Here is a 16,624-nt window from a genome sequence, read left to right on the forward strand (position 1 = left end):
GGGAAAAAAGGGACAGTGGAGAAGAGAAGAATGAGATCCATGCTTAGAGAGGGGATCTGGAAGCCCCAGGGCGGCACTCTCCTCTTGGAGAACAAGTCCCATTACCGTGTTCTCTAGTTGGAAAACGTTTGTTTCCACACGATGGGGTCTTCACGTGAGGAACAGAATTTTGAAAGGGAGAAATGCTTTTTTTTTGAGAACCGAAGTGACCTGGGTGACCGTGGGCATGTCCTTTAGACGCTGAGCCTCAGTTTCTCTGTGTGTAAACAGGTAAGAGTGGGCCTTCCCACCACCACCCCGCACACAGGCGATGCCCATCACACCGCCCCACTGTTTTCGGGGCCCTGGGAGCAAGCCCACTCCAGGGACGCAGCTATACGCTGACACACAGTGTCATCCAGAAACCTGATGTTGAGCCCATGGGGTCAGGCTCTTTGAATCTATATGAACCAAACACGATTCTGTCTCAGGGGTGGAGCCCAGAAGGAGAAAAGAGGGGAAAAGGTCACTGGGCTGCAAAGTGTCTACTTCCTTATCCCTGGGTCATACCCCCAGCCCTCCCTCAACACCCTACTCTCTCTTTTTCTCTAGAACTACTTCCTCTTGCTCCTGGCTCCTCCCCAGCCCCCTCTCCATCGAGTAATTGCCAGTTCACGTTGGTTTCTGTTTCCTGGCTAGCTCCTCCCTGTGCAGAGGACTGCCTGGCTGCGGTGAGAAGCCACGGAGGCCCCAGAGGTGGTGGAGAGATGGCCTTCTGCAGCTCCCAGTCTCCCTACCTGAACCCAGTGAGTTCCGGGGCGGCGGGCAGCGGTGGTGCTGGTCCGGGGCTGTGCTGGCGGCCTCGGCCAGGAGGAGGCAGCTCTGGGTCTCTGGGGAGATGACCCCTGCGTGGCAGCAGGGGAAGAGGGCAAGGGTCCCAAAGAGGACACAGGAGGGGGGACAGAAAGCCAAGTGGGGGACTCCTGACTCAACTCTCACCCCTGCTTCTCAGGGCTGGCGGGCTGATCATCACTATCATTGTGCCTTTGCCTGCTGTTCACTGAGCTCCCAGCCAGGAGCCTGTTCTAGGTGTGGGAAGTGGGGAAGGGGGAGGGCAGCCGAGGGTGAAGGGGAGATAACTAGGTGAGTGCTGGCTTGTTTGTATGCATGGAGAAGTAAACAGGGTTTCAGCGGAGGCTAGCATGGCACTTGAGGGGACTGACTTTGGAGGCTAGCATGGCACTTGAGGGGACTGACTTTGGAGACGGCCTCCCTGGGTCCAGCCATTTATGAGCCGGGTGGCCTCAGGCAAGTTACTTTTATCTCTCTGGGCCTCAGTTTCCACATCTGTAACATGGGGATCATCCACGAGCGCACCTCCCAGGGGTAGTAAGGATGTGCGAGGCGGCATATCTCGAGTGTCTGAACAGTGCTTGGCATGCTGCGGGGTGGGGAGGGTGCTTTCGAAGTGTTTTGGATTATTAAGAGTCTGGAGGCAGCAAGGAAGCCCTCCTGAGGCAGTGTCTGCTCCCTGAGGGGTGAGTAGACAGGCAGAGGCAGGCCAAGGGTGTCTACAGAGGGGCCAACTCAGGAAGGAGAAGGAAGTGGGCTGTCCCTGCAGCGCGGAGCTCAAAGGCTGCCTGTTGTACCTTTGGCCACATCCGTGTAGGCTCCGTCCACTGATGGCCTTGTCTAAACCCTGTGAGCCTTACTATCCCCACTTCATCCATGGGAAATTCATGTTTTAGGATTTCATGTTTCATGTTTTATGAGTCTCAGTGAGGCTGAAGTTACTTACCTGATGTGCCCAGATGGTAGTTGCCAGATAAGAGAGGTGCCTTGCCTTTCCCCTAGGAGAGTGAGGTGCCCCAGAAGGCTTGTGTCCTGGGCCCTGCCCTCTAGCAGGAGCCCCTCTGGGCCTTGGCAAAGAGCTTCCCAAGGGGCCTAGGACAAAAGGCCAATAGAACCCTTCGGTGGGTGGGGTATGGGGACATTCCACACTCAGCAGGGGGCCTGGCTTGGCCTGTTTCCTCCCCATTGCCAGCAAGGTTGGGGATGGAGGGGGGGGGGAACAGGTCACTGGAGGAAGCTGGACCAGATCCTGTTTGACCCTCTTAGGGTCAAAACATGTCACCTTACGTTCATTCTCCATCAGATGGGGGATCCCAGAGATTCTTCTAGACTCTGACACTTCATTATTCTGCTCCCTAGTTTTTACTTTCCAGTCCTTGCCTTCAGAATGTTCAAATCACAAGAAAAATCCTTCTATGGGCTACAGTGAGTTAAAACAGGGCCTTGGAGTCCAGGCAAGAGGGCGGAAGGGTGCAGCCCCCGCCCCAGGCTTCGGGAACACCGTGGGTGCCCTTTCCCTGGCGGCCCACTGACATCCAGCCATGGGAATCTTGCTTCCTCCAAGTGCGGTGGGAAGGTCACACAGCCAGGCTGCCTTGGGAGTCTGGCCTCCCTTCTTTGCCCACGCGCCTCCCGTCTCAACCGGGCAGCCCTTTCAGAGGTCCAGGACGGACCACAGTCTGAACAAGACTCCATGTAGGGTCTGGGGAAGATTCTGTACTTCGATGTGAAAAGCCACCTATGTGTCAATTAAAAGCATGGGTGCTGGGGTTCAAGCCCCGTTCTATCACGGACCAGCTAAGTGGCTTTGGGCAAACTACCATATCTTGTGTGCCTCCGTTTCCTCTGTAAAAATGGCGCTAATGTTGGGTGATGAGGTCACAGACAGGGCAGGTTAGCCACCAGAAGGGCCTCAGAACCTCTGAGGCTGAAAGTCTGCTGCTGCCTCCTGCTGGTGAGCCCCCTCCAGCCAGCTGCCCCGTGGTCCCCCCCCACACACCCCACGCTGGGCCTTCAGGATGAGGCTGCCCAGCCTCCTGCCTGTAAAGCCTGGCTTTTCCGGACAGGAAGAGGAGGAAAAGGTCCTCAGCCTCCGGAAACAGGTGGGAGCTGAGAGCAAGTTCTCATTAATTCATGCTGATGCAAAGCGTTGCCATTGTCAAAGACCTGGGAACACAGGGCTTTCTGGGCAGCTAAGGGGCCTCTCATCGAACCCTCTCAGGAACACTGTCAGGCCGCTGCTGTTGGCCCACTGCTGTGAGAAGGGACCTGGGGTGCTGACAGGTCAAGTGACTTGCCCAGTGGGAGAGCTGTTAGTACAAGGAGCTGGGAGGTGACCCCACTCCAGGAGACCATAAATGCAAAAGTTCTCTCTCTCTCAAACATACATGCTCCTGCACACGCGCGTGTGTGCACACACACACACACACACACACACAAGCGCGAGTGCACAGAGGTCCAAATTCCACAGCAGCCTTGCCTGCCAGGCTTAAAACAACACAAATGTGTTTTCTTACAGTTCCAGAGGTCGGAAATCTAAAAGTATCAATAAGGTTTCGGGGGGGAATCTTTCCTTGCCTGTTCCAGCTTCCAGAGGACACTGGCCTCCCTCAGCCAGAAGTCCCGCCCTCCGTATTTCTTTCTTTCTTCCTTTCTTTTTAAAGATTTTATTTATTTGACAGAGAGAGAGAGAGAGACAGCAAGAGAGGGAACCCAAGCAGGGGAAGTGGAAGAGGGAGAAGCAGGCCTCCCGCCGAGCAGGGAGCCAGATGTGGGACTTGATCCCAAGACCCTGGGATCATGACCTAAGCTGAAGGCAGACGCTTAACGACTGAGCCACCCAGGCTGTCCAGATTATAATAATCCATTTAAAATAATTTAAAAACCCATTTAAAATAATGTTGTTTTTCACAGTTTGAGGACACCCACCGTTTAAGACATACTGAAATCTCAAAACCTTTCTGGGGAAATCGTTGCTTGAAAGTAACCTGTACGACCCGTGCCCATGATCCGCACAATTCCCGCCACCATCCCTGCCTTCCCACCAGGCGCTTACGGACCCCGCCCCCGTTCACACTCTGACTGTAGATTGTTAACACCTAGTGAGAATAGACTTCGGGAAGGGCGGCGTGCTTGCCGGGAGTACCCGCCTTTGAAACATTCTGTCTTGCGACAGGAGGAAAGGCCCTTAAGAGATTTTTAGGCCTCAACAGATAAATGAGGGGAAGTTATGTTTTCAGAGAAGTAGGCCACACGGGGCCTTAAGCTACTTCTCCAAACAACTGGCTTGGCGGACACGACAGAGGGAATTCAGAGAGGCAGAGACACTGTGGTTTGCTCAAGTTCACCAAGGTATTTAATGGCCGAGCACAGGACTTACCTGAGCAGCGACAGAAGACCCTTCTCCCAGAGGCCCTGTCGCGGTCAGTCTGAATGAGGTCCTGGCAGGCAGCAGCGGCGCTGTCCCATTGCCCGTCGCTCCCCTGGGCGAGGATGGGCTTCCTTGGGTTCCGAGTGGCCGTGCACACCTGACTTCCTCCTCTTAGAAGCTGGCCCTTCCTCTTAGACACTCTCAGCCCACAAGTGTCCCCGGGCGCAGTCAGAGAATGTGTGGAACTAGCTGGACTCTGGTCTGGAGGATTCGTGAGGCTGAGATGCCCCAGCACCGGGCCCCCACCTCCAGGCCGCCGCTGGCCAGTGCTGAGGGGCCCATGCAGAAGGAGGCGGCCCCCTGACCCACCAGCATTTTCTACCCGCAGGGCATCCCCTTCTCGGGGAAAATCCAGGGGGGTCTCCAGGATGGACTGAAGATCACAATCAATGGGACCGTTCTTTACTGCAATGGAACCAGGTACCTGCAACTGTTTCTTCTCTCCAGACTCAGCCCCCAGCCAACAATGGCACCCGTCCACTCACCCAACGACCCCTGAGCCACCCGCTCCTGGCCTGGGGGATCCCGGGTGGTCCGCACGACCCCACTGCCGTCTGCCAGGAGCGTCCAGGTGCCATGAACATAGACGCCCCACCCCCCGAATTAGGGCTCATAGGAGCTCACTGTCTAAGGGGGGGAAGTGGGCCAGCCCTGAGGCAGATAATAATGTTTTGGGATTGAGCTTTCCGCTCTCTAACCCACAGCTACAAAAGTCTCAATTGCTTTATTTCTTATCACTGCTCGGAGCCCTCATTTCACTGATCTAGAAATATTCTAAACTTGTCATCGAACGCATTTTGGTCATCTTCAGTTTTGAGGTCTTTTCTGGGAAACTCTGAGAGCCCCAAGTGCCCCCAGGAGACTCTGAGGGAAGCCAGGCACCAGGATCCCCCTCAACCCTGCCAGCAGGGGGCCCTGGGATCTCCCCTCGGAACTCTGCCTGCCCGGTCCTCTGGCGTCAATGGCTTTCTACTCCCATCCTGTCCTCCCCACCCCCGCCTTCCTGCAAAGCTTGTGCACTCATCCTTCCCCGGGGCAGGATTTTCTAAGACTCTAGGAATGAAGCTGGATGAGGCACAAAGGGAAAAATACACCCAGAGACATTTCAGAAACATATTCTACATTTTAAGAGGAATACAGACTTAGATTTGCTGCTTCCAGAGTCCCTGGGAACCTCCTTTCCCAGGGAGAGGGCTGGCTGGGCTCAGTCCCGTGACAGTTTCCAATGGGCCTTGCTGACTGAGGGTTCTGGAAATGACCTGGGGTTGAGGACAACATCCAGAACTCATGCTCCATCAGTAAGAAGTCAAGCAGGCTCTGAAGGAATTGACTAGAATATCTCTCAAGGGTCGCCTCTGGGCTGGGTGCATGGCATGACCCTCTGGGGTCTGTGGATGACCCGAGAGCACTGTGTGTAGCTGGGGAGACCAGAATGACCCCAAGAAGCAGGCGGTGAGCTAGGCTCGCGCTGAGTTCAGGGAAGGCTAGGATAGATAGAGGAACCTCGGAGGAGAACCTCAGACCAGAACTTGGTTTTAGGACTTGAGGTTGCTCTGTCTGGGAAAAGGCAGAACAAACATTTATTGTGCCCTTTTGTGAGCCAGGCCCTTTGGAAGGTTCTTGGTTTTAATTCCTCACCTTAGAGCCATAGCTGTACCCAAAGGCAGTTTAAGGGGTGAGGGGTTTCCTCCGAGGACAGAGACAGGAATGGACATTTACTCAGGTGGGGGTTTCCTGAGCATCCCCTCACTAAGCATCCGCAGAGCAAGGAAGTCACTCAGCTCTTAGGGGTATGGTGACCCGAGGACAGCGTGTTGTCCAGGATCATTGCAAATGACCAGTAGGACAGAGCTGGAGTCCAGGTCCAGGCCTGCTGACTTCAGGGCCACCACTCCGCACGTCACACGGGGGACACACGCCAACCTCCAGTGAGAGACAGACGTACGTATAGAAAGCTCTCATGCCTGGGGAGCTACTGTTATTTATTCGATGCTTTTTCTAATAGTAACTAGCTCTTGGCCAGTGCTAGTTAGGTAAGTTTGGTCCATCTATGTCAGACATTCTTTAAATTTGTTTCCTTCTCTCCCAATCGAGCTGATGGGGACTGGCTCTCGCTTCCAGGCACATTTCTTGGCTTCCCTCTCGGACACAAATCCAAATCCATTTTCAAGCCCTGTGCTTCTTGTTGCTCAAGTCAAAATTTTTCTTTCTTTCTTTCTTTCTTTTTTTTTTTAAATATTATTTATTTATTTATCTGGAGAGAGGCAGTGAGAGAGAGCATGAGCGAGGAGAAGGTCAGAGGGAGAAGCAGACTCCCCATGGAGCTGGGAGCCCGATGCAGGACTTGATCCCGGGATTCCGGGATCATGACCTGAGTCGAAAGCAGTCGTTCAATCAACTGAGCCACCCAGGCGTCTCTCAAGTCAAAATTTTTCTTTATCCGTTTCCTACGTGTTTTTAGAAAACCACATGGTAAGGGCAAAATGCTATCATTGCGCAAAAACACACGAAGTACAGATGCCGTGAACAGAAAGGATAGCCACCAGCTAAGGATGGGTCCAGACCTGCCGTGCAAGCTGTGAGCAAGTTCACAGCCGCCAGTCAAAGACACGAGCCTCCCTCTCCCCCTCCGCCGGCAGTCAGCCAGACTACAGATTGCCATCTGATTTCCCTCTGCCTAGGTTTGCTGTGAACTTTCACAGTGGCTACAGTGACAAAGACATTGCCTTCCACTTCAACCCTCGGTTTGAGGAGGGTGGCTATGTGGTCTGCAACACGAAGCAGAATGGGACCTGGGGGCCAGAGGAAAGGAAGATGCACATGCCCTTCCAGATGGGGCATCCCTTTGAGCTCTGCTTCCTGGTGGACAGCGGGGATTTCAAGGTGAGCAGCAACTCTCTGTGGCCCCCTTCCCGTGGCCTACCTCCCAGCCCCACCAGGTGAGACGTAAATGGCCTTTATAAATCACATGAGCCATTTGTTTTTTTTTTTTTTTTTTTTTTTAAGATTTTATTTATTTAATTGACAGACAGAGATCACAAGTAGGCAAAGAGGCAGGCAGAGAGAGAGAGAGAGAGGGAAGCAGGCTTCCTGCGGAGCAGAAAGCCCGACGTGGGGCTTGATCCCAGGACCGTGAGATCATGACCCGAGCCGAAGGCAGCAGCCCAAACCACTGTGCCACCCAGGCGCCCCGAGCCATTTGTTTTTTTAAGATTGTATGTATGTGTATGTGTCTGTATTGAGAGAGTAAGCAGGAGGAGGGGCAGAGGGAGAGAAGAACCCTGAGCCCACTCTGCACTGAGCACGGGACCTGACTCAGGGCTCGATCCCAGGCCCTTGAGAGCATGACCTGAGCTGAAATCAAGAGTTGGATGCTTACCCGACTGAGCCACCCAGGTACCCCTGTAAAGCACATGAATGTTTACATTATCACATGTGCAACGCCATTAGGCAGAGAGCAGGACCTTTCCCTTGTAGGTGTTAGGTTGGTGGGCTCCGGGAGTGCAGTGCAGGAGGAACAATAGAAATGACAGCAGGTCCCTCGGTCTTCCAGCCTCCTCCTCCCCTTTTCCTTCACTCTTGACTCTCCAGGAAACAGATAAAAGACCCCCCCCCCAACTCCCTCCCAGTGCGACTTCCCCCACTCTGCTTTCCAGAGTCCCGGAACATCGCCCCGAGGGTGCCCACCTCCTCCAGGCGCAACTTTCCTGGCTCCCCTTCTGAGCCCTGAAACTTGGCTGGAGAGTGCCTTTAATAAATCTTGCCTTGCGCCTACCTCGCCTGGTGTCGTGTTTATCTCACCTACAAAACCTTACAGTAGGCGCACTACGGTGGCTACAGTGTCCTCACACTCCTTCCCCTGTGTCTGCAGGCTCCCCTGGTACATCTTTTACTTGGGAATAAGAACTAGATACATCACCATGGTGCTTTTTGGCCCTGCGGGTCTTTAAAATTCTAGTTAATACCATTCCTTTGCTGTAGCCGTTCCTCCAGCCTAGGTCCCTGATAACATTGGTTTTCTGGCAATTCTGTCGCAGGTTCTATTAATGGCTTAATGTTATATGGTGTTGCAAATTGCATTAGTAAGCAGAGTAGTGTCTGTAGGCCTGGGAGATGGGGTAGGGGTGAGTATCCCCATGTCTGTCCTTCTTTGTGTGAGCCTGAATGTGCCCAGCTCTTCCGTGTACAACCCAGGGTCACCTTTCCTCTCTCCCCAACAAACATGTTTATGCATATTTAAAGAACACCTCAGGGGAGCTAAGGTTAGGCAGACCAACTGACTATAATAAAGAACAGTGAGAACAAAAGAGCCAAGTGGAGCCAGGGTTCGGATGTAGTTTGGATCTTAGAGCTGGCACAGCTCTGAAGTGTGGTGCACCTGCTCCCCAGGGGACAGACGTGAAAACCAGACTTGGAACTCGATTCCTGGGAACAGGGGCTCAGGTCCCCTGCCTTGGCCTGAGAGCTCTTTCCCCTCATCTTGGCAGGTGACGGTGAACGGGAGCCATTTTTTGCAGTACTCACACCGCGTGCCTTTCCACCGCGTGGACACCCTGTCCGTCACCGGGGCTGTGCAGCTCTCCTTCATCGGCTTCCAGGTCAGACTGGCCCCCGGGGGCTGAGTGCGGGACCCCGCCTAGCTGCACTGGGCCCTGTTGAGTGGCCCCAGTGGTAGCAGCCAATCTCCTCTCCAGGTGATTCTGGGGACACCCCTCGAGCTCCCCTGTCCTGTCCTTCTGTGTTCTTGTCTTTGTCCAGAATGCTTCCTTCAGTCTCCCGGGCTACTCCTCTCTGTCATTCTCTACTTCTGTCATGCTTAGGAGACCATGTGGCTCCAGAAAGAACTTGGGACTCAAACGGAATCTAGCTCAGCTCTGCACACTGTCATCAGCTGTGGGATCTTAGACAAGCCACTTGGCCTCCCCTGTCCTCAGTATCCCCATCTGTGGAAGGGGCACAGTCACTGCTGCCCAGTGAGTTATGATGTGAATTCAAGGAGGTAACACATGTCAGAGGTCACGACATGGCCTGCATGGGCCCATGCTGGGCTCTATTGGACCCTCTCTGTGTTTTGACATTTTTGAATGCGTTGCCCACATTGAAAATAAAAGAAGTTTTGCAGCCTAGAGATGGACGGTGGTGCTGGCTGTGTGACAGTGTGAATGTACTTCAGGCCACTGAGCCATCCGCTGAAAATGGGTTGAGATAGTAAATATTATTATAAATAAATGATATTAATGTTATTATGACTACAATTAAAAAAAAAAGATGAGGCGGTATCATATGGGAATCTGGATCTCTGGCTTTTTTGAGAAGTGGGAGAATGGGGTATGCTGGGCCCACGGTCCCCCAGAGCCCCAGGATGCTGGGTTGGAGCTGCTGTTACCACTTCCAGTCTTCGTGCTCCTGGAGATGAGACAAACACACAGTAGGCCCACAACAGATACAAGCTCTTATCTTTTTTGTTCTAATCTCTCATATTTTTTTCCGACTCAACTTTCTCCCTCTTATCTTTTTTGTTCTAATCTCTCATATTTTTTTCCGACTCAACTTTCTCCCTTGCGGACCTGGGGGAGAGAGCGGGGCAGGGGGGAAGAGCAGGTGGGGAAGGGGAGTGATATGGAGGGGAGTCGGGGGTGAGTGAGGAGAGAGCTCTCTGGCTGCTGTCTGTCACTGGAGCCTGGTCCTCCCCTCTGTTCTGGAACAGGATCCTGAACACCCCTCCCCTTCCCTCCCTGCCTGGCTTCCTCCCTCTGGCCCATCCCCTCCCCCCACTACCTTTCTGTGCTTCCTTAACTCCATTAATGCTTCTCTTCACTTCCCGGTGCCTTTTGTTTTAACAGAATACCCGAGTAAGCCTTACCCAGCCTGCCTTCTCCACGGTGCAATTCTCCCAGACTGCCCGTGTCCCACCCAAGCCCAAGGGCCGAAACCCAAAAGTGAGTTCAATGTGGAGGCCTTGGAAGCTGAGCACTAGCAGGAAGGACAGAGGGTCCTAGAGGCTGGTTCCAGCAGCCAGGCCCCATCATGCCCACCCAAAGCTTCCCTGGCCCAAGCTGGGGACCTTGGAGTTGGCCTTGGCTCTTCCTTTCCCTCCTTAGTCTCCCCGCAGTGCTCCCACACCTCTCCCTCCCAAAGCCACAGCCTTCCTTGGGCCAGGCCATCTGACCCCTGACAAGGACCTAGGTCTAGTTCCCAGCTCACCCCGCCCACCTTGGCCTTGAGCCCTCCTCTACCCAAATCTGATCGCATCTGCATCCTCTCCCTACTTCAACATCCCAAAGGTTCCAAGTCCTTCTAAATAAAGCCTGGATTCCCCAGCAGGGGGTGCAGAAGCCAGCTTCACCCCCCCACCCCTGAAGTCTTGCCCCAGCCCACCTCCTGGCCCTACCCCCTCACCCAGGATGCTCAGGCGGTCTCCACTGCTCACTTGAGGCTTTCTTGGGCCACCAGGCTTTTGGCATCTGCCAACCCCATGCTGACAGCACCCCGCACCCCCCCCCCACCAACCCTTGAAGCTGACCTTTTACCAGTCCTTCAATGCTCTGCTTAAATGTCACTTTGAGGGGGCATCTTCACTGCTTGGAACATCACAGGATGCCCCCTGTGTCCCCGTGGGCTTCGTATGTATTTGCGCTATCCCAGTCACCATGTCCTGTTATAACTGTACTTCCATGTCTGTCCCTGACACTGTGTCCACCTTCTGACTCGCAAGCCCCTTATGGGCAGGGCTTGTGGCTTATTAATTTGCAGACCCCCAGCACTTCGCATGGCACCTGATTGAGCCCTAGGGGCTCCAGGAACGTGGAGTGTGGCTTGCACAGACCATGGAATGGGAGACCAGTCAGGGCAAGAAGAGTTTGCTGCTTGGGAACAGGGTCTAGGACAAGGAAGGCAGGGGCTGGCCCTTCCTTTGGCCACTGGAGCAGGGGGTTGGCTAAAAAACCGGGTGCCTCTCTGCCCAGCCTTTCTGTGGCCTCTCGAGGTCCTGACAAGGCCTATGCCTCCTGCTGTGCTGACTTCAGGACAGGGAAAGCTCTGAGGAGTCTTTGTAGGGCAGACCGACTTTGACTCTATGCTGGGGGAGGACAGGGTGTCATGTCGTAGATAGAATCAGCCAGAACTGGGTAGTGTTTTGGATTTTATCCCTTGGTACCCAGAGGGGCTTGGGCAAGCTGATGAGCCGTTCTGAGCCTCGTTGCCTCGCTAGCAAAACAGGAGCTGAAGATGCATCCCTTGTGAATGTCCTGAAGCCAGAGCCTGGCACACAGTAGGCCTTCAATAAATGTTCCACCTTAGGAATGAAATACAGTACCTGAAGTAATAGTTTTGCCCCTGGGAGCTGAGGGGAGCTCTATGGCCTCTCCCTGTGGAGGAGCCAATAGAAGATGTTCCTGCCTCTGTTCCCACCCCCACACCGGCCCCAGTGCAGTGTATACCTGGGATGGGGTTGGGGGGCCGAGGTTCTGGAAGGCTTGCCTGGGAGCAGGAAGGAGGGGAGCATGAGTCCGGGGAGGCCTTTCTTATGACAGTTTCTTCCAGTGTCTCCCCTGCATATAACACTAATGTTAACTACTGTTTTGATCTTCTTATCCCTGTCAGTCTACAGGCATTTGGCCCGTCAACTCGGCTCCCATTGTAAGTCTCTTGAGTCCTCCTGGGATTGTCTTCATTTTGCTTCTTCCTGTGGGCTGGGAGGAGGAGGCAGGGTTGGGCACCGGGCCTCTCCCAGAGCGGGGCAGCGGCCAAGGCCAACCCTGGCCATCTGCATGGTGGTGGGAGGAAGTGGGGCTGGGGTGGGGGGGGACTGTCTGGCCCTCATGGATTGGGAAACAGCTTGAATTGCGGCTTTCTGTCCTTCTGGGAGCAGCCACAGGAGACAGAGGCCCCACACTCTCTTACTTCCTCCTGGAAAGCAAGGCTATGCTAGAAAAAGTCCCCTGAGAAGAAAAATGGGCCACAGGCCACAAAGGCAGCCTGTTTCTTCTCCAAGCAGAAGAAACTTTTGCCCCTACCTCATCCCTTCCGGAGAAGAAACACCTCTGCCCACAAGCTTTGGGGCGGGGGTGGGGGGTGGGGGGGGGTGGGGAATGTGGTGGTGCTGGTGGGGTGGGAGGTGGTTGGGCTGGTTATACACTCAGGATGGCCGCGCCTCACAAGGGTGCCCTCTGGTGGCAGGAGGTGGTCTTTGCACTGGTGAGAGCTGGTTCAAACCAGGGTTTGTTTCTTCCAGACTCAAACCGTCATCCACACCGTGCACAGCACCCCTGGACAGCCGTTCCCTGTAAGTCTGAAACCTCTGGTCAGATAACAGCCTGCCCTGCTCCCCCAACATCCCCCTTCACAAGGACTGAACTCAGTAGTCCCAGAGGCAGGCAGAAAGCAGTATGGCAAGGAGGATGGGGGTGTTTGGGGTTAGGCCCTCTGCTCAAGACACATGTAAGTAAAATCCCCCTTGGTCCAACAGAGATTTTGGATCAGAGTGGATTTGCCCAGTGGCCTAAGAACCCGGTGCACCTAGGGACCAGCAAGAAAATGGGTCCTTCTGTTCCTGAAAGGGGCGTGCAGTGGTTCCAGTGTCTAGGTCTGAGGCCATGCATTCTGAGGATAGGCCCTGCTGGTTGCAGGCTTCCGCTGTGAATCAGTCGGAGGCCAAGATCTAGTGGGGCTGCCTGTGGAAGGGTTGAGGGGCAGGCATGATGAGCTCAGGGGGCATGGGCAGAAGTTCCACCGAGGCTAGCTTGGGAAGGAAGGCGAAAGGGAGTGGCCAAGGGCCTTGTGATGGGGCATCCCCTCGAGGATGTGGGAGGCCTGTGTGGGTGTGCACTCTCCCAGACTAAACTCCTGGTCTCTTTCAACAGAATCCTGTCATCCCACCTGTGGTGTACCCCACCCTGACCTATGTAAGTCATTTCTCTGGGAGGGGTGGAGGCCTGGTCTGTTTCAGGCAGGGTGGGAGGTGGTGGGGGTCTGACAACATCAGAGCAATCCTTTAGTAAGCTGAAGTTCTAGAAACATCCAAGTGAATCAAAAGACTGTTGAAGGAAGCTGTCACCTTTAAAACTGTCCCTTCACCATGAGCCTATTGGAGGGCCCTCCCCTCTCTGCCCAGGTATCCTTTTGTGTCTGGCCCAAGCTCTTTTCATGACAGTGGAAGCCCATTACTTTGAGGAATGCTGGAAAGTTTCCCTTTGGTGTTTACTGGACCAAGTAATGGTATCACGGAGTTCTTTCTTTTCTTTTTTCTTAAGATTTTATTTATTTGATAGAGAGCGGGTGAGCGCACAAGTAGGCAGAGTGGCAGGCAGAGGGAGAGGAAGAAGCAGGCTCCCCGCTGAGCAGAGAGCCTGACATGGGGCTTGATCCCAGGACCCTGAGGTTGACCTGAGCGCTCAACCCACTGGGTCACCCAGATGAAAGAGGGCTTTCTTGAAAATATATTAGTCCAAATTCATGGTAATTGGCACAAAGCTCCCCTTCACAACTGACCTGCCCCTCTTCTCCCCACCCCCGACAGCCAGTGCCTTTCTTCACCTCCATCCCGGGTGGGCTGTACCCCTCCAAGAGCATCTTCGTGTCAGGCACCGTCCTGCCCACTGCCCAGAGGTAAGCCAGGACGCTCAAGGAGTAGAGACAACCCAAGTTCCTTCTGGTCATTCCCTCTGGCTCTGGGCCGACTGGAAGGGGTAGGGACTCAGAGCTCGTAGGGGGTGAGGAGGGTCCACGTGAGCTGCCCACCACCCCCCAGGTTTCACATCAACCTGCGCTCTGGGAGTGACATCGCCTTCCACCTGAACCCCCGTTTTGATGAGAACGTCGTGGTCCGCAACACGCAGATCAACAACTCTTGGGGATCTGAGGAGCGAAGCCTGTCCCGACAAATGCCTTTTGCCCGAGGCCGGAGCTTCTCGGTAAGAGGCTGCGGCCTGGACCTCAGAGGGGCAAACAGAGCAGGTGGGGGGGTGGTGGTGTGGAGGGTGTCAGGGGGCCCCTTGAGCCATAGAGGAACTGATGCCTCTGGGGCGAGGGCTGGGCTCAGAAGAGAAAGTGCCCCCAGATTGCAGCTGTCTTTGTCCTCATGCTGTCTGACATAACAGAACAGGTATTCTCAACTCCGACTCCACATGCAAATCACCTGAGGAGCCGCAAAAAGAAAAAGTGATATCTGGCCCCACCCCAAATGTCCATATTTTTCCATACACCTTAATACTCCTCAGCCAGCACTGACAGCTCCTGATGGGGGGCCCTGAGAGCCATGGAACGAAGTTTGGGTTTCAGTGTGCTGTGTTGGTGTGTTTCAAACCAGAGAGGAGTAGACTTTGATTCAGAGAGAGCTGTGTGACTTTAAGCAAGTGACTTAACTGCTCTGTGTCTCAGTTTTCTCATCTAAAAAATGGGGCTAGTAAGAATCTGCATCTCATCAAGGTATAAGGATGAAATGAAATGATGTCTGTGACAGGCTGAGGACAGGGCCCGGGGCACAGTAAGTGTGCTGCGAGTGTCCACTGTCCTGGTGATGTTTTAACAGACATGGGCCCCCCCACCTTCCGGAGAATGTGGTGGGCGGGGAGGACAAGTTAAGAGGCTGCACAGCAGGAATGCAGGCGTGTGCTGGCCGCTGGGGACATGGTTGGCCCAGGCCTGTGTTCCTGCTCCTAGAGGCTCAGGGTCGGTGGGAGAGTGAGGACCGGGTGGGGGGGGGTCCCTGACAAGGAAGGCTCGGGAGGGCAGGGGGAGGCAGGGGAGGCTTCCTGGCTGGGGAGAGGCTGAAGGGCGATCAGAGTTACCTATGTGGGCAAGGGGTGCAGAATGGGGGCACAGAGGAAAGGGGAACAGAATCAATAAGGGCACAGGTGTCATGTGGCGGGGAGAGTGACTCTCCCAGGGTGCCTGAGGGGGCCTGAGGCGTGAGGCTTGTTTGAATCGTGCTTGAGGAAGGAAGGCAGGTAGAGGGAGGGAGACGCGAGCCTGCGTTTGGGTTGGAGGACTTCCTGAGGGGAGTGCAAACGGTGCGGTCTCTGTCCAGGTGTGGATCACATGCGAAGGCTACGGCCTCAAGGTGGCTGTGGACGGTCAGCACCTGCTGGAATACAGCCACCGCCTGAAGAACCTGCCCGCCATCAACAGCCTGGAAGTGGGGGGCGATGTCCAGCTGACCCACGTGCAGGCATAGCTGGGCTCCCTGGCCCTGGGGCCGAGGGCGGGGCTGTGCTGCTGAAGGCATGGGCTCCTCACCTCCATCTTCCGGTCCCTCTCCCTGTCCCTACCCTCAGGCTTTCCCAGCCTGCTGGGGAGCTGGGGCTTTTCTGGAAAGAAGGTGTGTCGTGCCTGGGTGGCTCAGTTATTAGGTATCTGCCTTTGGCTCAGGCCCTGATCCGAGGGATCCTGGGATGGAGCCCCGCATCGGGCTCTCTGCTCGGCAGGAGGCCTCCTTCTCCTCCCTGTCCCACTCCCCCTACTTGTATTCCCTCTCTTGTTGTCTCTCTCAAATAAATAAACAAAATATTTTAAAAAAGAAAAAAAAAAAAAAAAAGAAGGAATGTTGGTCTGGCTCTGCTTCCAGCTGCGGCCAGCCTGGCATGGGAGAAGCAGATGGCCAGCAGCTGCCTTCCTCGGACAGGGCGGCGTCCAGGGCTCAGGCTGCCTACATCCTCCCATCTGAGGAGCGGCGGGTGGTCCCTGCAGGCTAAGCCCTGTGTTCAGTCCCCTTGGCAGAAAGGGAGGGTCCTGGGCCTTCCCAAGCTCCCAGACCAGGCCTACACCCCGTCTGCCTCCCAGCCACATGTCCACCCCGCCAATCAACTCCATCTCAGCCCCACGCCACCAGCTGTTCGTTCCACGTGGGAGGCGATCTCTGGGGCCCTCACCCTGCGTCCTACTTTCCACCTTTCCTTACACTGGGTCCTACCCTCCCTGCTCCACGGAAGTCAGCCTGATACTCCACGGGTCTCCACCAACTAACCGGACGTGTCTCGACAGGGGGCTCTGCTCTTTCCTAGGGTCTTTCAGAGAAAGAAGACAGGCGTTTGTTGGCACGTAAATTCAGGGTCATTGTGGTCACTGAATGTGTTTGGAACATTTTGGAGTCTCTGGAATTGGGGAGGTTCTGGGTGAGGGCAGAGGGGCAGGGAGCATGGGCTCACTTTGATGGGGCGAGTCCTGACATCACACCCGCTTCCCGGTGTTCCCCACAAACCCCACATGGGTGGGAGAAAGCACGCCAGGCTCGGGCCTCCGGGGCAGGCATCTGTGATGCACGAAGATTGGTAACAGGTGAGCCCAGCAAATAGCCTCACGCTTCTGAGACGGGCCAGGGTCCGGGCCAGATGGCAAGGCTGGCTTATCAGAACCCTGTGTCCCAGT

The 16,624-nt window shown here is 54.8% G+C and overlaps 1 protein-coding gene across 3 annotated transcripts; it reads left to right on the forward strand.

Annotated features, from left to right (window-relative positions):
* Positions 1-626: 626 nt before the first annotated feature.
* LGALS9 (galectin 9) lies at positions 627-15,746 on the forward strand. 3 transcript variants are annotated; one of them, XM_059148419.1, is made up of 11 exons: positions 627-785; positions 4,590-4,681; positions 6,943-7,144; positions 8,749-8,859; positions 10,105-10,200; positions 11,864-11,899; positions 12,495-12,545; positions 13,123-13,164; positions 13,779-13,867; positions 14,010-14,172; positions 15,288-15,746. In XM_059148419.1, exons 1-11 carry the CDS (start codon positions 747-749, stop codon positions 15,432-15,434), a joined length of 1,068 nt encoding a protein of 355 aa, XP_059004402.1. In that variant the 5' UTR covers positions 627-746; the 3' UTR covers positions 15,435-15,746. The 3 variants fall into 3 exon arrangements, with proteins under 3 accessions (XP_059004402.1, XP_059004403.1, XP_059004404.1); XM_059148420.1 differs by lacking the exon at positions 10,105-10,200; XM_059148421.1 differs by lacking the exons at positions 10,105-10,200; positions 14,010-14,172.
* Positions 15,747-16,624: the final 878 nt, after the last annotated feature.

The sequence above is a fragment of the Mustela lutreola genome, chromosome 15, assembly GCF_030435805.1.
Source record: "Mustela lutreola isolate mMusLut2 chromosome 15, mMusLut2.pri, whole genome shotgun sequence".
NCBI classification, from domain to species: Eukaryota; Metazoa; Chordata; class Mammalia; order Carnivora; family Mustelidae; genus Mustela; species Mustela lutreola.